The 20,967-nt window shown below is 40.8% G+C and overlaps 1 protein-coding gene across 5 annotated transcripts in view; it reads right to left on the bottom strand.

The window, feature by feature from the left end:
- Positions 1 to 20,967, bottom strand: part of NAV2 (neuron navigator 2) — a 397,581-nt gene that overhangs the window by 129,962 nt on the left and 246,652 nt on the right. For 3 of the 5 annotated variants that reach the window (XM_082761145.1, XM_082761144.1, XM_082761142.1), the window contains 4 exons: positions 15,065 to 15,137; positions 6,824 to 7,097; positions 5,483 to 5,551; positions 1,804 to 1,961 (listed from right to left, as the gene is read on the bottom strand). In XM_082761145.1, coding sequence (XP_082617271.1) covers positions 1,804 to 1,961; positions 5,483 to 5,551; positions 6,824 to 7,097; positions 15,065 to 15,137 — 574 coding nt within the window. The remainder of the gene's footprint in view (positions 1 to 1,803; positions 1,962 to 5,482; positions 5,552 to 6,823; positions 7,098 to 15,064; positions 15,138 to 20,967) is intronic. The other 2 variants (XM_082761146.1, XM_082761143.1) reach the window with 1 other exon arrangement.

The raw sequence follows: 20,967 nt of genomic DNA, 5'->3' as shown, positions 1-20,967 counted from the left end.
TATCTGGGAAGAGCCTGTGCATGGCTCATGCCAATGAACAGGAGGGCTGCCTCAGGAGCATCTTCAAACAGAATAACAAATCAGGTAAGAATATCACCAAAATCCCTTTTGCAGGTTTAAAAGCATCTAGGGTTCTTCATGCCACGTCTCTTTTGAAACAGACAGTCCTTTGGGGCTCAAATCCTTCTGTTATATTTTTGAAATTTATTTAGGGTTTCTCACTTTGTTTTTATTCAGGCTTAATACCAAGATATGATAGCTGTTTTGAGGTTCTTGGCCATTTTGAAACATAATGTAGATTGCTAATAAGTTTGTTTGTTAAAAAAATGAAAAGCTAAACACATCCAGGCCATTTATGAAGTTCTTTCACTTGAACATTAACACTTTACTTCTTTTAGCAGATTTGAATACACTTTTCCTTTTTAGTATCAAGACAATAAAATACTGTGACGTTTTGTAAAAGCTCATTCTGTGGAAGATGAGCAATAAATCATCCTGCTCATCCTGCAATAAAAAGATCCCTTGATACCACAGTATTCTGCAAGGGCACAGTTACAAATTACCATTTGGTTTCATGGCTGAGAAATGACTACGTTTTACTGAAAGTAGACAGTAAATCTTAAAAGAAAAAAAGTTACCACAAAAAAAAAATTAAAGTTGTAAATGCTGTAAAGCAATCAAGCTTGCGGAGTCAGTTTTACAAAGGACGAATTATCTTGGGGAGAAGGAAGAGATGTAAACCGCACTGCTGTCAGCATCAGTAGCTTTTGCTTGGTGAGAGAGATGGTTAAGACAACAATAGAGCCAATATGTTGAAGCGAGGGCAAAAATATTAAAGAATTAACAAGAAAGGAGGACTTACAGAATCTAGGACAAAAAGAAAGATGGCTCACCCTGTAAGCCATTACCATTTTTAATGACCATAATCTGAATTTCTATAAACTGCCAAATTTAATTCTGCCAAGGAGCTGCTAAGTTACTGTTATTTACTTATAACAGTAACTAAAAACAGTGAGTTTATTTTTTTCTACATTATGCTGAGAAGGAGAACTAAACCAAAATGACAATATGAAGGATGCTCAGGCAAACATTCCTTCACTAATCTGCTTTTTAGGTTATCAGGAGTACTGAACTTTATAAACTGAAGACCTGGTAGAAAAATTTCTCTTTATGACAAGTTACCTAGAAAAATACAATGGATTCCACAAGTTTAGAAGTTATCTGAATATCTATACCGGAGTCAACTTAGATGACAATAGAAATATTCATTTTATAAAATACTGTCATTGGAGAGTGCTTTGTTCCTAATTGTAGTTCTACAAGAGGCTGATCAAGAAAACATGAAATTATGAAAACGACTGCCATTAATTTAAACTAGATTGAGACTGAAATCCAAAAAAAATATTTTCACCAGGTAGTCACTGAAGCCAGCTCTAATCAGAGAAATGATCATTCATCTACCCTTTCATATATAATTGCCATATGTGCTGTCATACCTTTTCTTTACCTACTGCCTGCTGTAGAAATGATATCTTCTACCCAGTGTAGTCACAATTAAAACTTATCAGCCTCAGACACACAGAAATGTTTATTAAAAATTTACTCGGAGAACGCACCACTTATTTTAGATGTGTGTAAGAGTAAACACCATGTTAAAGCTCTGTAAGGATTTGCTTTTGCAAAGAGCCACTTGCCACTTTGAGATAGTCTTACAATTTCTGGAACTCAGTGGAAAATGCAATTTCCTCTGAATAAAACCACTGTTCAGAAAAACTGAGAATGCAAAAAAATTCAAGCACTCACCTTTTTCATTGCTACTTGTTGGTGTTGGGGGGAGAATTCCAGGCTTAGACTTGTCGTAATTGTTAAAGCTCTGGCTGCGTCGATTGTTGGCACTAATAGAACCACGAGTCTTGGTCTCACTGCCTGCAGCGGACACCCTCGTGGTAGGGCCTGGAAGCCTGATGAAAAAATTACAATAAGATTAGATATACAAAGAAGAACTCTGAGAAAGAAACTGTGGAATACCATGCATAGGCTGAAAAGAAAAGGATCGACACCACCAACATATTTTTAAGGTCTTTGTCCTTATGAAAGATAAAATCAAAAAATCATCCTAGATGAAAAATACAAGGTAAACCAGTTGAAGTCTGAACTGCTTCACATCAGGGGAAAAAAAAAAAAAAAAAAAGAGAGAGAGAGAACTTAAACCATTTAGTTAGATACTTTAATATATTTCCAAGAGTGTTTTTGGCTCCAAAATAAAAAATCAGGATCCAGTTCTAAAATTCCTGCGTACGTTGACTAATAGCAGAATTGGCAAACAGTTGAGTTGTTTCTAATAGACTCAACACAGAATATACTTAACTACCTCCCACCAAGTCAGGTGATATAATCAGACCTTCTCTATATAGCTTCTTCTTCTTCCATGATTCAGCTTTCATTAATGGTCACTTTCTGTACATCTTGTAAATCAGAAATAGCTGCAGTATATTCAGCGCAGTAATAGCACTGCTGCAAGCTTAAGGCCAAATGAGACACTACTATTCTTAGACCAGATTGCTGAACAGGGCTACACTTATTTTGGAAATAACAATGAGACAGAATACGGCTGCCTTTTTCCTTGTAGGGAAGCACATTACAGCTGTGGTCTGAAAGCTACAAAGCCTAATGGCCAAGCCCAGCAAAACATTAACTGGATTTAATTTGCGCCCATAAAGTCACACAAAGCTTAAGTTTCCCCTTGTAGGGCAACCACATTGTCAGTGAGCAGGTATAAGCCCCTGGTTTAAACTGAAAAAGGATGGCAGCAAGCTGTTTCAAGGAAGGACTTTCCAACTTTGCATTTCCTTGCTGTAACCCATATTTAAAAGATTTAGATGTTTACCTAGGAAAAAAAAAGGCAGTTCAGATTCTGGAATAAGTAGACAGGAAAGGATACTTGTTGCATGCTTTTCAGGCAAAAGGGGACGGGTAGAATTTCCTAAAAAGCCTGATGAGTAGAAAAGCCACAGGCATCACATCTCGAAACAGTATGTGTGCTTGAGTCCTTCAAAGTCAATGTTTATACACTCAGTTGCCATGTCTGCACGGTATTTTGTGCGCCAATGAGCCTATTTCCACATTCCAAATTGACAAAATATAAAACATTGAAAGATTTGTTAGTTCCTCAAAATCCACACAGAAGAGAATTAGTGAAACAGCTCACGGTTTTCAAAAGCAACAAGATCACACTAAGGATTAAAAGATAGGATCAGTTCATGTCACACACAGTAGCGCTGAAGGGGACTTCTCTGTGCTTTGTATTTTTTGCACAGTAAAATCTCTTTAGCACTGTCCTGTATAAAATAAAATAGTCAATATGTCTTAAATAACCTGTGCCAATAATAGGCTGAAATGAAGAAGTCCCAGTTATCTGCAAGAACGGGGACGCAACAGACCAAATCACTGCTGTGCCCACGGGAAGGAAAAGAAGCCAGGAAGGAGTCTGGCAGCGCTTCCTAAACAAACTGGCTTCTCAAAGACTAGTGAAGAAATAGGAAATAGGGAAAGAAACATGAAGGAGAAGAACAAAAACGTCAGCAGCTGCATGCACATGCTTTCAAAGCTCAAAATGGGAAAAAAACATCAGGGCATCATTCAAATACAAAAGCAAAAAATCATTCGCAAACTCAAACCACCGCGGATCTGGCACAGCACATCATGGTTCTGAGGTTCACTTTGTTGAAGCCTTTTAGACAAACCCCTCAATTTAGCCAGGAAGAGCAGCCTCTTTTAACACTGGGGGGTGCTAGAAAGTTGTACATGGCTGTCACTGCAGTGAAGTGCAAATGGGAACCCCCCAGAGATGCTTCATCCCCAGTAGAGGAGACTACGCAGGAGGAAGCGGGGATATTGCAGGGGAAGGAACAACTGCTCTTCGTAAGGACTGTCACGCTGCTCTTCTGGAGGTCTTGGGGGGCATTGAGACAAGAAAGTTCCCTAACAGCTTGCTTTGCTTCATAGGAAACAAGCCAGGTTTCTCATGGGTAGGGAGAATACTCAAGATCCCTCAGGTGTAAGTTTCTACAGAAGGATGAAACACTGTGAGTATGGGCTGAGCACCGCAGCGAGGCCACCAGAGCAGCCAGTACTGGAGGAGAGCTTACTGGTGGGGCTGACAGGAGGCACGGGATGTGTCCCCATGCTGGGTGAGAGAAAAGGCTCCCCACACATGCCCACGCAGGCTTTGCAAATCTCTCATTTTAAAGTAAATGAAGCCACTCAAAGCTTGCCACCACTCAAGAAGTGGCAAGTTTTAAACTCAATCAGGACTGTCACTGCCAATAAAAACACAGAGAATAAAAAACATATGAGCTAAAAACAACTCTTAAAGGAAGTATAATCTCTCCTACATTGTTTTCGTGTAGTTTAACTGACTGATCTTCTTTTTAGCCCATGCATTTGGTCTTAGGCCAAAATATTTTACAGTGAGATTTGTGAAATCTAGTAAAAAATCTAGGTGCAGGGAGATGTTCCTGGCTTCTTGCAGCTGGAGACAGGGCACCGAGCTCAGAGGATGCTCTCTGTTACTACTCTTCAGCATCTCCTCTAAGCAACTAGGAACTGTCAAGCCATGATCATGATCAAGAGAGAACATGAAAAGGAAACAGGGAACATTTTAAAAGGGGTTATGGTGCAGACCTTCACTGTTGCCATAAAAGAAGTAAGACGGGAGAAATAAATCCAAATTATGCATAACTAACAATCTATAGAAACTTGCCAAGCTGAATACAGTCATAAATAATGGTACACCAGCTTAGCAAAAATCATCCAGAATAGTTTAATAATGTACCACTCTATAAAACATCCTCATAAAACATTTTTATATATAATTGTAATAAAAGGCAAAGTTAAGATTAATAACCACATTAGCAACACTTACAGCAATCCTTATGAGTGCTGAGATGGCCATAGGGGCTGGCATGCAAACCAAGCTGGGATTCAGGACAAAAAATAGGTTGAAATACCTATTAATCATTTTCAGGGAGATCAGATATTCTCAGCTTCAGAACACTGGGGAGTGCAGGAGCTCCGATGGAAACACCCACACAATGCTGTTTGGGCTCACATGGCGTGTGTTGGCTATGCTCCACTTACTAGCTGGGACAGCACTAGCCTGATGCTGCTAGTTTCAATAATACAGATCTAAATACAACTAATACAGACAGGGAAAGTGGGGAGAGCACTCCCAGAACCATGTTTTGTTCTCAAAAACAAAAGCTCAAAAGGACAAAATTATTTTCTTGTGGGCCAAAATGCATTCCACACCTTGGAAAAAAAAAGAAGTTAAAATTGGTCCAATACTTGCACGTTTCAGCTGCTTTTAAGATGCCTCGTTACAAACAAGGAGGTAAATATATTTAGCATGAACCCTACGCATGCATCCAAAAATATTGCAAAAGGATTATTCATGCTTTGCAGAAGATGAAGAAATGCTAACCTAGAAGACTTTTTCTGACCAAGAGTGAATCGGATGATTTTGCTTTGAGATGAGTCCCTGGGAGATGCACTGTACGACAGGAAAGAAAAAGTGGAAGACATCATTGAGCACAGAAAGTTTTTGGGTTTTATGCCACTGAATTTAGCAACTAGCTTAAGGGAGTAAGGAGCTTTTATAAATTTCAAAGGAAAGAAAGCTTCTTGCCCAACTACAACTTTAGGTCAAAATCAATTTTTATAAAGTAATGAAGATGAAATTCTGCATGCAAAGTCACATTGTATTACCCTTCAGCTCCTCAGCTTGTTATTATATATAGTTTTGTGCAGCATCTGAGCAATTTCAGCTTACTATATACTAAGTGCACATGTATGTGTATATATATACATATATTCACATTATGACATTTAACACCTCAAAGTTGGTTATTTTTAAATCTAATCTTTCCATCTAAGATGAGCGTGGTTCTTTAAGAAAAACATAAGCAAAACAAAATGAGCTCAGAGTAGTGTTCCTCTTAGAAGACCTCACTTAAATTCTCTATATCCCACATAAAGCAGCACTTAGTGTTCACCCCAATATGTGTTACCTTAACACCAGTCAGCCTTAACCTGTGATATTTTGAAACAAATAAGCTTCCACTAAAAAAAGTAGCAAATATTACTTCAGCCTTTCATCCTGCCCACTTATTACCACTAAAATGCTCATCCCCTTAACAGGAATGGTCAGATAAGCAGAAGGCTGTAAATATATTCACACTGGTACTGCCTTCATCAATGGCTTTTATGCTAACCCAGAAAGAGCACCTGTAGGATAAAAGACTCTCAAGACACAAATATCCCCTCTGTTACCTATACGCTGATCTAGGAGTGCCAATAAACACCAACAGTGAACATTTTTTTCATTTAAGCCAGCAACTTATTTTTGTTGACCAATAAACTTAGATTTGATTTTGACCATCACTAGTTGTGATAAGCTCTATTTCCTCTACAATTATCAGAACCTTCCATTTCTTAGTGAGGACGGCAATTGCTCTTCACATGTCCGTAGTATACACTCTGTAATAGCAAGGATACACGTATATATGTTTTGAAAATAGAAGGAAGCAAAAGGAATACTGAGAAAAATATCCTTATAAAATACGGTGGTCTTGCAAGCATTCTGCATTCATTGAACCAAGTACTTCTAGCATGGAGAATATATTTAAGCACGTGCTTTGATTACCAAAAGTGTGAAGTCAATTGCTACCCAGCACTCAATTTCCAACAAAGCAGTTTCTTTGACTCTTGAAGACCTTTAAGAAAAACAAACAGTGAAAAAAAAAAAAAGAGGAAATTTTCCCACCTCGACTGCATTTCTGGTTGTGCTTTTAACTGATGCTGTGCAGCTTGCTGGGGCTGTTGGCACTGAGTTTGGAGTGAAGCTGGCACCTGTTGCTGCTGTTGCTGTAGCCCGACCTGGCACTGAGATGGAGGTCCTGTTTGCTGGGACACTGGGGGAGGTTGCTGGGATGGATGGTGTTGTGGTTGCTGTTTCTGTGGCTGCTGTTGCTGTTGCTTGTATCGAGACAAACTGAAGAAAAGGCCCAAGATGGCCTTTAGATTCCCATTCCTGATTTCTGTAAGGCAATATTCAGAAGTCACTCAGTTAGCCATCACCTGTTGTTTCTTTTTAACAGTGCAGTCTTAACACCATCTGAACTCGTTTTCTTTAAGACATGACAGACTTTCTGCAAATCTCATTTATATTACAGCTGATTACCAGTGAGCACCAACTACAAATACATTAGTTTTCCCCTGCAGTAACTGCAATAGATGTCTTCCATTTCTGCTATTTCGTGTTAACGTTAGTGTGCTTAAAAAGATAATTCCTTTAAACAGTTCCTTTAAACTTAAGTAACTAAAACAAACAAAAGACAACAACAATAAAAAAAAAAAAACACAACACAGCAACAAATGCATTAACATCATGCTGTAAATAATTTCAGTCCCAAATTTGAATGAAGAGGAGAAACTACTCAGTTATCATGCTGCATTGTATCATTTCTGGAATATCAGACTAATCATTTCCATTAAGAAGATCTGGTGCAAGTTATACACCAGAAAACATGATTATTGTGCAAGACTGCTGTATTAGAACAGATAATTGCCAATTTGATACTATCACAAGCTGATACAGAATGGATACCCGAGGTACTTAAAAGTAGGTTGACAGTGAATGAATAAATTCGCGGGCCCTGCTCTATCCTTTATTCCCTCTCCCAGTCACTTTTCTCAGTGCATTGCTCATCTTTGCTATGTAGCAAGGCTCCGTTCTTAATCACAAGCCCTTTACACAGCAAATATGAAGCTCACATATTAATGTTTGCTCCCCTTACTATACAAGCATCCAACCTCTGCTTCCTTCCCTAGCTAAGCCTCAATCTACCTTTTCTTCCTAGCAGCTGATGTAATTTACTTTCTTCCTTAATTTTGTCTGGGCCCATATTCATGTCCTCAGTCACCCTGAGACCTTATCTAAGCGGTCCTGGTCATTACCAAGACCCAGGGCACTCCTCTCCTCTGACTCGATCTCCTTCCCCCTTTTCCTTCCCCGCAGTCCCCCGCAGTTTCCTTCCCCGCCCCTCTAGAAGGCTCTATCCCACCAGGACCCTGTTCTCCTGCTTAAATGAGGGCCCAGAGTTGTCATCCTCTGCCTTCCTTTGTTCTCTTAGCCAACGTCAGCCCCTTCCAGGACAGTGGGATCCCAGTGAATCCTGCTTGTTGCTCCCTTTCCCAGTCTACTCCTGCCCCCACGCAGCGTCAGGCCACAAACCCAGTCTCCCCCATCACCCTTTACGTGAGGCTCTTTCCTTGTCTAATCTGCCTGTGTTTGGCTAGGGAGGATACTGGATGGAAGCAGACAATAAAGCAAAATAGACACAAAAGACACAAAAGAACAGTAAAAAGGATTTCCTTATCTCTAGCAAAGAACTGGATTTACTCATGGGAATTGTAAGGAAAGTATCACTTAATCACAGGCCAAAGCATAACTAAACAGCCCCAGAGGCACTGGGAAGCTTAACTGCACAAACACAGGCCAGAAGATAAAAGAAATCAGGGCCAGGAGATAAAAGAAATGTGAGTCTACATGTTTAAACTGAGCAAAGTGACACGCAATTGAAAACAAGGCCCTGATTTCAATGTGAAGTGAGAGGCAATTAAAACAATAACCCCACCTAAAACCTGTCGACTTCTGTGGCTGTGAGTCTTCTGTCCTAATCAGAAGAGAAACCTGCTTTTGAAGTGCTTAAGGTGACAAAAAAACAATTTAGTAAGGTTCAGGAGGAGCAGCCTCTTTCCCTCTGGGTTTTAAGTGCAATATTTCAGATGGGACTTTTAGAGGTAGTTCTGTTTCCCTTATCTTAAAAACAGACTGAGGTAATTCACCTGGCAGCTCGCCCCTGCCCTTCGCACAGGAAGAGCACTTCAACCCCATGGCACCCTGCCCGTCTGCCCAGTCTCTCCTGCCTTACCTCCCCTCCTGGCTGTGGGGCAGCTCAAATAAGGGTAGCCACCCAGATAAGGACAAGCATGTCACCCACTCACTTTAAATCTGGAGCCCCAACTGGTTTTGTATATTTCAGACACTTGAGATATTTGAAAAGAGACTGGAATTTGGTTTTAAGTGAATCCACACAAATCCACCCTTCGGGAATTTCCATGCTGTAATGGCTCTGCTGCTGCTTGTTTCACCTACAGCCATAATTATAGCTTGGCAATCATCTCTTTCTGCACAAAAATACACTGGACTTCGTGGAAATTGAAAAAAATATCAATGAAAAAATACCTCGTGAAACAAGGAAAAGGTAAAGAAAAGAAAGGTCTGTTGGATAGATTATAGAGAAAAGCCCTTATCTGATCCCTCGAACACTTGCAAATGAAATTTCCGCAAATCATAAACTAATTATATACAAAAGAGAGATCAAAGCAAACCAAGGGAGAACAACCGAAATGGCCTACCGCTCTTATTTAGTCAAGAGCTTATTTTGTGTCTGATTTTGTAAAGCATGTGGCGCTAGTTCAGCTAGTTTACATGGAGAAGAATAGTTATCCAAATCGGCTAGGAGGAGTACAAATGAAGAACCACTGCATATTCCATAGCTTGCAGAGCTCCTGCCAGAAAATGGGGCTGTCACATATATGTAATTTTCATGCCTAGGGATAGTGGATGCGTGTGTCTGTCACTCTGCGCAAGCCTCTTATAGTTGGCCATTGAGTTCTGCATGCAATCCCCATCACCCCTTCTTCAACAAGTGAGACCCAATGGTCTGCTAAACAAAAGAAAAAAATGTAAAAAGCAGGAAATTCTGTCCATAATGAATGACGGCAGGGGAGGGAAAGAGCCAAAGGTAGGTCTGAATTTAAGACAAAATTCTGAGAGGTATGCGTACCTCACAGTTAATCCTGGATATATCTGTGAGGTACAGACAGATTCAACTTCAGCCACCACGCAGCTCAAAGCTGACTGGCTCTAAGCTGACTTTGGGGAAAAAAGCTACCAGAAGAGTGCTGGGATGAACTTTGTAGACTCCACTGAGGAATGTGATCTGAATATAAACAATATTAGGAGTTCTATAGAAACAGGGCAGCAAAATTAAAAAAGGTATTATGTTTTTTCCCTTCTTTGTCTGCATGCATTTTTTTTATGCCAAAAAATAAAGAATTTATCAGACCAAAGGAATCTTAATAACACACGGGCTCCATGTGGTAGAATCAAAATCTGCCAACTTGGTAAGTGAACACACCCTCCTCTCAGGTATGTCCAAAACAGCTTTGTGGGGCATTTGTGCTACAGAAATCAAAATTCCACCTTGATACTGGAAAGGAACTAAAATGGATTTACAGCAAGACTGCAGAGCGTGTACACTGAAACCCATTTACCTACAGAAGCACAGACGTCATTTCAGAGGCAAAAGTCTAAGTTCGATAGCAGTGGTTCCAAAGTCTAGTAAGAGGTTTCCTTTCATCGCTTTATGGTTTCATTATTTGCTCAGCTGATCGTTATCCAGCTAATCTGTTACCCAGAGGAGGTGCAGCTGCTATCTCTGAATTCAGTTTCTACTGCACATTTATGTTCTCCATAATCTTCAAAATCTTGGCAGTGAGGAAACAGTATGTGAAGGATGGCATGCTTAGCTGGGCAGCTGCAGCTCCAGGAGCCCAAAACCCAGCTGTGGAAACAAGTAAGAGCATGGGTATGGACAGACAGCTCAAAGGGACAGACAGCAAAAGTAGCAGCAAGAAGAGGAGAGAACTGGCATCTCCATACTTTTCTTCAGGAGCTACAAATAGAGATGTTAGAGTTTAAAATCTTTGAGAAGGGAAGACTTCGGTGGCTCCATGTTGCTGAAGTAGGGGGCCTATCTCTACGGTCATCATCAGAGAACACAGATCCTTAAGCATCTTCACTGCCTAAATCCATAAAAGTTCACATACAGAAATCCATAAAAGCCTGTGTCACACATTTAAGCAGGATATTTTTTTATTTTTATTTTTTACACTGGAAGGGTATTACACATGAAGTCCCAAATTATTGCAGTATTTAGGAGTTATCCAAATTCTAATTTGGATACATTATCAACTTCCCTCCGTACTACGGCTGCACTATTGAAAAATGCATATTCTCAAGCAACTCGGGAGAGGCTTTAATGTTTATTTCCATTTGGAAGCAATCACAATCTCTTACTTCCTCCTAGATGAGGCTCTGCCAATGGAGTAAACACAATTATTTGCAGTTGACCTAGCAGGTCTTGGCAACTTGTGCAGAAACACTAGCTTGCTTGCCTGGTTACAACACTCTTAATTTTAAGTGATGCTGTGTTCTCCTGTTGGGTTCTCCCCTTCTTCCACAGCACAACTAAGGATGGTCTCTCAGAACAGAAACTTAATTTCTATTTGAATTCATGTCTTTTAGCTTCATTTTATAAAAAATGTTCCTTCTCTCCCCTCTCTTTAGCGGTGACTTTTTTTTTTTTTTTTTAAATGTTAGTGGCAAACCCGGTAAATGTTCTCCTTCAGAAGGCATTACTGGTCTCTTCTTAGCTTCCATATGATTTACTATATTAATTCCTAGGAAATGCGACAGCATGAAAGAAAAAAAAGATATTAAATCTGCAGAAACTATGGGATAGTGTGCTGCTGAGTCTGACTTGTGATTTGGCAGGAAAGCTATGAACGTGAAACATGCCTTCCCCTCCCCAGTGTGAACACTACACCGTCAATTTTGCACGCTGTTTTCTCACCAACTAATCTGCTATTTTTCTTAGATTTTGCATTGTTGCAAAACAGGTAAATTATATGAAATATGTTACATCTTTACAGTGTTTACATATCACATCCAGGTTAAAGTTGGCTTTTATTATGGACTCAGACCTGCATTTTCTGTTTAATCATTTCTCAGTAAACAAACTTTCTACGTTTAGAAATTTTAGCTCACACCTTATTTTCTTGATGTGAGAATTCTGATTGTAACTGAGCTATTTAGGCATATAATGCAGGTGGTACTTGGGCTGAAAGGGAGGAAAAGATTTGTTATGGGTGTTCTAACCCAGCTGAAGGATAAGCTATAGAAAAGGACAGCTAACGTCCAGCCAGCCCTTCTCCTACTAGTTCTCATAATATCAGGTTAGGAAAAAAAGTACTAAATACTCACTACTTTGTTTTCCTTGCTTATGAACTGTCACAAGCTTTGTGAAATTACATTTAAAATACACGTGTTAAAGTAACTTGTAGAATCTCATACGCCAGGATGATGTAGGGGGCTTCCCTTATAGGACACCAAGGAATTATGTAAGCTATTTTGCAAATTGCCAAAATGCAAGTTTTAGTTGTAATTTTTCATGAACATTTTTTAAAATATTTTATTTTGTTATAATTTTATTTTAAACCAAATATTTTGGGAATACTTTTGAAAGGTAATGTACATATGTAAGACTTGGGTACATGGTGGTTTCACCATACGGTCCATCCACAGTGGCTATCTGGAATATGTTTCATAAACATCATTCACGGTCAGTAAGGGAAAGATTGTTTCAGCTGAGACTTCCAATCATAACCTGAGAGCATGCAGCTCACAGATTAATAAAGAATGGAAGGAAAACATACTCAAGATAAAATAGCACTAAACTAAATAGAACAATATTAACTCTCAATTCAGTATTGGTGCAAATGATTTTTTCAGCTGCTTAAAAACACATTTTGTGAAACAGAGGTGGAAGCAGCAATTTGTCAACACCAAACTGACCATAAAAATGTTTTGATATAAAAAGGGCTAATGCTAAATACATTCCAGCACCACTACCTACTATTTATTTACATTTTGGGGTGCAAAAAAGCACCTGTTATTTATGAATAAAGAGACTTTGCTCCGTAAGGGGGAATTCCTGCCCTCTGCATCCAGCAAATGTGCAATACACGTATGGGTGGCAACACCGCAACACTAAAAAAAGAAGTCACATTCTGCTCCACCTAGACAGAAATTAAAACTAATGGCTTTGTGATTCAGCAGTGTCTGTTCCAGCCCCTGAGGGTGGCATGGACTGAGGTCCTGCGCAGTCCCACCTCGGTGCCAGGGCTTAAGGTTTAACTGCGGTCAGCCAGCATTTCCTTGAGGGCCTGAGACAGCTGCAGCAGCATGAGGTTATCATCGCTCCCCCTCCACGCTGTGCTCACTAGGTCTAAAATCCTTAACCCCATGTCCACGAGAGCTCACAGACACTGGGGGGCACTGACAGTAGCACAGCCAAGGCCAAGAGAGGGAACATTTTCTCCTCCCACAGGGAAGACTTGGCGGTCTCTTCAAAAACTCTGTGGCTTCACATGACCTGAAAGACTATCATTCATCCTTCCTTTTTTCTTTCATTTTTAAAGGAGCAAAGGTGCATTGCATTTGTGATTGTATAAGGATATAGGCAAGGTTTACAGACAGAAGATGTTAGACTATCTATAAAAATCAAAGACGTGGTTTTGGACACAGAAATTAAATTTTACTTATTTTTCCCATTTACACCAACTATTTTAACACGATGTGTTACCTCGCCTGCTGTACAGAGTCTGGCTGGGGTGGAGCTCATGCTCTTCAGAGTAGCTCGTGCTGTGTTTTGGCTTTGTGGCTAAACCAGTGCTTTTGCTGTTGCTGAGCAGTACTCGCACCGTGACAAGGCTCCCTCTTTTTATAGCCTCAAGTAGGCTGGGGGGACAAGAAGTCAGGAAAGGACACAACGTGGACAGCTGGCCCCAGGTGACCAGAGGGATATTCCTTGCGACATAACGTCATGCTTGGCAGTAAAACGGGGGCTAGGTACCGGGGACATGGCCATTGCTCAGAAGGTGGCAGGGCATCTATCTCCTTGTGGGAGGTCGCAGTGAGTGACTGCCGTTGCATTGCTTTTGTTTTTTTCTTCCTCTTTCCTTCACTTATTTCACTATCTTTATCTTGACCCACACGTTTTTTCACTTTAGCCCTTCCTATTCTCTGCCTGGTCCTGCTGGGAGTGTGGGGGAGTGAGCGAGCAGCTGCTGGCTGTGGGCTGGGGTCAGCCCACCACACCTACACATCCTTTCTTGCCTCTTTTGTTTGAGCGACAGAATTCCCTCGGAGGAAGAAAATACGGCTTTATGCATGCAGGCAATTAAATTGTTCACACAGTCACACAGAAGTTAAAGTACATTCGTGATTTGACAATGTAATCCCCTCAAAACTAAGCTTGCAACGAGACTTACTCACCAGATCTAACTTCAGGTCTCACCTGATGCCACACATCTAACTATTTGTTCTGTGAAATCCCGAAGAAGGTGTCATGTAATAAAACATTCAAAGTTTGTCTAAACAGCTTCTGAACCCAAATGCTTTTCCAGCACATTTAAATGAAAGCGGAGGTGAAAGCCGGTGATGAGGATTAGGAAAATCTGTTTGATCTTTTAATAAGACAGCAGTTAAACAGCTTCTGAGCACCATACACCCTGACACATATCATGCACTGGAAGAAAAGGAGTATCCTGCACTGAGTCATGTTCAGCTTTTAGGAAATTCTGGTGCTATTTATAAGCTAAGTGATTAACTCAAGGTCAATACTCTTTTTTTTCCCCCTTTTTTTCTTCTTACACTTGGAATCACACTTTTTAGAAATCTAAATATAAAAAAGCAGAATCTTTTTTTCCAACAGCAAAATAACTGAAGAAAGAGGAACTAAATACCTTTTCTCTCAACAGACAAGCAGCCCCCAACAGTTATTAAATATCCATAAAAGCTACACTCTAACCCGTGTACCAATTATACGACTTAGATGAAAAATCTCTTTTTTAACAGACATAAACCAAGACGTTACTGAATTAGAATAATTATTTTTACAAGTCAGCCGTGCGGAGATTACGTATCTATTTTACCTACCTTTCATGCTGAGAGGGGGGAAAAAAGGAGTGAAGACCATCAACAGCTTATATTATTCATATTACATTAATTTTCCATTACACAGGACGTGCGGGTTACAATCACAAGCAGCAGTTCCTCGTTTAAAATGAAATCTTAAACAACCAATTGACTCACCTTCTGCTGACAGCCCCTGTATGTTAATCCCCTTAGCAGCCAAGAAACTCAGGCATGCATCTATGTTTTCAATCTATTCAAGAACAACAACAAAAAAAAAGGAGACACAAAAGAATATGCATTGTAATAATTGTTTACTTTAATCTCCCGCCACACTTTATTGCACTCAGTCTTTGTATCACATAAAAAGTCCCTTTGCTCATTACGCGGAAACCATAACAAAATGAAGCCTCCTAAGTTAGTACGGTCCCAAACTGATTACTATGTGGGTCTGGACTCTCTGCTATTTGTACTTGTGTGAAGCAAGTTATTTCATACTCGCACCATGAAAGATGATGACTACATATCTTACTGAAGGGTCAAGGATGTTATGCCAGGATTTTTAACCTACAATGAGTATAACAAACGTGAAACTGAAAATAAACATGGAGGCCACATTTGCTTGAGAAGGCAGATTGCCACTTGCTCTTAAGTTGACAGCTGGCAAAAGTTTCCAGCCACAAAAGCAGTCAAATATAAAAACTGTAACTGGAAACCCCAGCTGGAATCCAAAATATGTTTACTCACGGCATTCTCCGCATGTCAGAAATGACAGACAACCCCAGTATCTCACTGTGGGGTAAATCCTGCCCTTCAGAGAGATGGTGCAACTAACTGTACTACATAGCATGGGATAAAATGGATTTTGACCTGATGGGATATACACAACAGTTCTGAACGCCGGTGACTACAATTACCATGTACAGACTAGATTTGAATCCTACTCAACAAAGTGAACTCCAGAAAGGTTGGGAGAGTTTGGCATTTCCCCCTCATAACTCAATGTCACAGTAGAGATCCAGCTGTAGCCTCGTGCCTACATTCCCACCCATCTCCCACCAAAGGTCTGCTGTCATATTCAGATGCCTACAAAGCATTTCTATGCACAAGCTAAACCTTAGACACCTCTAAAACCTTCAAACAAAATTCAAACAGAAACAACAAAACAAAGACACACACACAAAAAAAAAAAAAAAAAAAAAAAAAAAAAAAAAAAAAAAAGAAGGCAAAAGCAAACTCTACAATATTTTAGGATATATCACATAATACATGAATAGTTACACAGAAGACTTCAGGTAATACCACTATGCAATTTTTGCTTGTGTCGGGGCAATTGGGAAGTGATCAAGTAGTATCTGCATGTTTGAACATCTTGCAAACATGAATTAGGCTCCATAACATCTCAAACACTTCTTCTGCTTCATAGGTAAGGAAAACAGACCCCAGTCGCCACGCTTGTTATCACGTAACTACCTTTCTTCTGTGAAGTTTGGACACAGCCAAAAAAGAACGTGAAAGATCCACCTTCTAGATCAGCTCTTGCCTGACGTTGAACAAATAGAAAAATGAGGGCTTATGGCACTTGAGAGGCTGCACTCCCAGCACCTGACCTGCATTTCCTGTCCTTCTCAAAAAGTTATATACATATTAAAAAAAAAAAAAAAAAAGCAAAAAACCTACAGGGAAAGCTGTCAGAAAACCCCCAGTATGGATTTCTGTCAAGGCAGTTTCATTTACTGTATGTAAATGTAACATTAAAAACATTCTCTGCTATCAAGGAAAAAAAAAAAAAAAAGTAATTGGCATTACATAACTGGGATTGCAAGAGTTAAAACACTGTGAGAGGATGAGATTGGTAGAAGTTTTGGATAGACTTTGGAAACAGATTTGCCAAATTGCCTGCAGTGCTCAGGTTTGAAAGCTTACAGCAGGACGTAGGGTCCAAAGGTTCATTTATCCACAGCTCACTATGCTGCGGCAGTCAATCTGTTTTAGTTTCCTTCCTCAGTGTTCAACGACCCTTTCAGGTTTTCAACACAACTCTTTTATTGAGGTGACCTGGGACCGGAAAGCCAAAGTTCACCTTTTCTAGAATAAACATCACACAAAAGCATCCATCTTCCTACCCATTTCTACCACCCATGCTTATAACGACTTTGGTCTTTACCAAGAACACGTCCAGCCTTCCACAACTCTGGATAGACTTTTCCCCTCCTAGCCAGGAGGGTTATTTTGGTTAATGAGTAAAGATGAGTGCTATCTCATCTCAACTCCAGATCTGCAGCTGTGGAAACTCCACAGGAGCTCTTGCAGTCCACAGAGCCCTAAACAGCTTTGCTTCTCCTCCCAGGTCCTTCACCGTTGCTCCAATTCTCCGTTAGGTCCAAGTGACCACAGGATCAAGACTGACTTCTGGGCAACTAGCTAGATCCCCACCCACGCCCCTATTTCTGGTGCTATACAGGAGTCCTTGCAGACATCCTGACCTCATGCTCATTGCAGACCTGGCTCAGATTCAAGGAGCACCCTGTGAAATCATTGCAACCTCTTCCCTGGGACAAAGCCACCGTTTTCACCAAGCCTTTTTAGTCACCTAATGACGTGTTATGGCTCCCGCTCCCAGGCTGACGGCCGACTCCCCCAGAGAGCACAATGACTTGAGCTGCGTGTTCATAACACGGGAGAAGAGAGCTGGGCCACGCAATCCTTGTCATGGGGCACGCAGGGCACCCTGCTAAACTGACCGCGATGCCTGTCTGAGTGCTGAGAGGGATCGAGGCTTTGCGGTGCTCCACAGACACAGGGCAAGAACCGGGGGAAAAAACAGAGCAGTATAAAAATGCAGAGAAAAAGATTACAGGAAGTGGGTTATCAAAAATCAGAATGTGTTACAGTCAGGAACCGCTAAGAAAAAATCTTATGGAAACAGGAAAATATCGTATTTCAGTACTTAGAAACCAACCTGATGAAATAAAGTGTAATAATAGGCTTGCAAAAGCAGACCTTTTACACAAGAAAATAAACTGTTAAGATAAGGATCCTATGTGGATATATAGCATCGCATGTCTAAGGAATTCACTAAAACAACAGAACTCAAAGATAAAAACACAGCACTCATTCGGTTAACATTTATGCAATATCATTTGTGGGACCAACAGCATTATATGGCAGAATGATAGGAATGTAATTAATTGATTTGGAAGGAAAAAAAAAATAGAGCTCAATAAGGAAAACAAAGAAATGTGGAGAAATTCAAGAAGAAAAAGAAAGGCAGAAAGCATGAAATTATTAACATTTAGTGCTGGTGGGAATTCAAAGCACTTCCCACACAATGACTGGCTGGTGTGCTGTCCCACACAAAAATGATTTGCGACTGCCATCCAGTTCCAGTGGAGGACTCACACTCCACTTGGCTCTGTGGAGTCTCCTAAGAGGCCGAAGTGCCAAATGCTTTAACAGGGAGCAGTCTTCTGCATCCCAGAGCTGGAAGAATGGAAACAGTGCTGTTGGGATGTGTAAGGGAAGCAATTACCCATTTTCCTTATTGTAAAAACTGAAGGTAAGAAAGCTGCTGAAGTCTTGCTAAGTAGGTTACGGTGTGAATGGTGTTTTGTTGCCAGTGGCCTGAGCAAAGAGCCCTAAACTTGGTTTATCTCCTTATCTTAACAGTTAGCGCAATGCATTGGAAATCATTTTGCTTGTTTAAAGAGAAGAGTTTCCAACAATGCAATATTAAACTAATTTTACCTACAAAAGCTCCAAGGAAGAGCTATCTCTAGCCCCTGTTGTTTTAATATAAGAACTAGCCATTTGTGATCTGCAAATAGCATTTGATGGAGAAAGATCCACTATTTCGTAAGGTGTTGGAGATACTTAGTTCCTCTGAATGGCAGCGTGGTAATTGGACAGCTTTGGTGGATACACCCCTGACAGAAGTGAAGTTTCTGGTTCGATCTCAGCTCAGTAGAGATCCATCTGCCCTGCGTTGTGACTTCTGACACGAAGTACAGTGGTCCCCTTGAAATTACATTATTTAACAGCAAGTTATTGTTGGGACTGTAAGGGCCCTTCCTCGGGCAAGCCTGCATACTGTTTAAACCCTTCAAACCAGTGTGAAAAGACTGTGGATTTGCCAAAGGGGAGCACATATTTTCTTTAATACTGTGAGCTACAATTCCTGGCTGACTCTTCTGCCTTCTCATTTGCTTTGCCAGCAAGCGTTTAACACGGCAGAAGCAAAGCAGGAAAGATGGGAGTTGGACGTCCCTCATTTCCCACCTACCCAAAAAAGGGGAAAACTATGTAAAAGAACAAGGCAAACCAGGATCAGACATCCACAGCCTTTACCTTACTCAGACACATTGCCGGGAGAGTTCGAAACTGAGCCTTGCCTTCTTAGGCTTCCTTGCCCAAAGCATCTCATGAATTTGTGGTTTCAAACTGCAGCATACGAGCTGTTCGCGACAGAACCACCTAACAAAGTGCATTTTCAGTTCTGCACCCAACACAACAAGTACTTATTCCAAGACGTCCCCAAACTCCACTGCCCACCTCCACGGGCTGTCCCTTCTCCAAGCCGGCCGTCACCAGAGGATGCTCAAGCTGGGAAGCTCACGCTGCCCACCGCCTAGGACTCGACACCCCCAGAGGACCGCCTGTGGTCCGACTCCTCACAAACAGCCTTAGCTGTCCCCAGCTCCCCCCAGGCTGTTTAAGCTAGCTATTAAAGCACGTCATTTGTTCTGCTTGCTACACAAGATAACTGAAAGGAAAAGGGCAGTTCATCCAAAGAAAAGAGTTACAGTTGAGTTCCTCGGTGATCATCTTTCCTACTGCCAGCCCAAGCTGCTGCTTTACAAGCATTCGTTATCCACATTTGTCATTTTGCTATGATACTTAAGACAGCTTCCGTTTAATTAGGAGATTGTATCAAAAAATAAAACCTCACAGAATTCATCTCTCATGCCTGAACAGAAGTCGAGGTGTCACAACTGCCATTCTCATACACGCAGAAGTGAAATGATTGCTTCGTCAGCTGCCTGAAAACTCCCTCGTAACGTGAGTCCCTGGGTGGCATTTGCTACCCAGAAAGCTGGGAGCAGAAGGCAGCTCGGCGAAGAAGTCGTGCGTGGACGTAACTTTCCAGCAGCAGAGCAGGTGGTGGAAGCAGGAGTTTCTCTGTTACACCAGCCTCTGGCTGGAAAAGCAGCATTAATCGCTCGTGGTCACACGTCTTTATTGATTTCTAAGTACATCATAACAAGTACATCTACATGGTTGTTTTCATTCCCACCAGACCTGCACGCTCCTCAGTCCTTCCTAGCGTCTATAACACTTCAATACACCCAAATTTAACAACTACATTTATTTAATTCTCACTGCACCATTACTTTCCTGGGCACATGAGTCAGTTTTCCCTCTATTTTCTAATGTACCTTACAGTAATTGTGTATTTCTGGCAGTGCTGGCCACAACACCCGCAGATGTTTTTGCACTTGTCATATAATAGCAATTTCTACTTCTATTCTTGTCAGTGCTAGAAAGAAAATAGCCTAGAAAACATGCCCAAGCCTGTATAAGAACAGAGCATAGCAGGAACAAACAAAAAACCCAGCCACAAATATCATCGTTCTGTAGCTTGGAGACCCAACATGGGCACTGATATATGCTGAACACTGATTGTTACACAAAGACTTGAATATGGAAAGTGTCTACACCTAAAGCTGTATGTTCAAGTCTGCCAAGTCAAACAGAGCAGGGTAAATTATAAACAGCGCTGCCCTTTTGACAGATACAGATGTTTTTCTCAAACAACCGGAGTTAAGCTTCTTGTAGGTTCCTTCCCTTGGAAGCCACGGGATGTTTCTTGTATTGTGACGCAAGACCTCTGCTCCCAGCTTTTACAGTGATAAATGTGGAGTTTGAGTTCATCCAGAAAAACCACTGCTTATATTCAGAACAGGACTTGCCATTCGACCTCAGGCTCCACGTTCTGGCCAGTGTATTAGTTTTCAAAGCAAGAAAATGAAGATCGATTTCATGTGAAATTTTATAGCTTCATCAGCTCTTATGCAATATGACAG

The sequence above is a fragment of the Aythya marila genome, assembly GCF_965140915.1.
Source record: "Aythya marila genome assembly, chromosome: 5".
NCBI lineage: Eukaryota > Metazoa > Chordata > Aves > Anseriformes > Anatidae > Aythya > Aythya marila.
The sequence above is the reverse complement of the archived record's forward strand: the minus strand, read 5'-3'. Positions and strand labels throughout refer to the sequence as shown.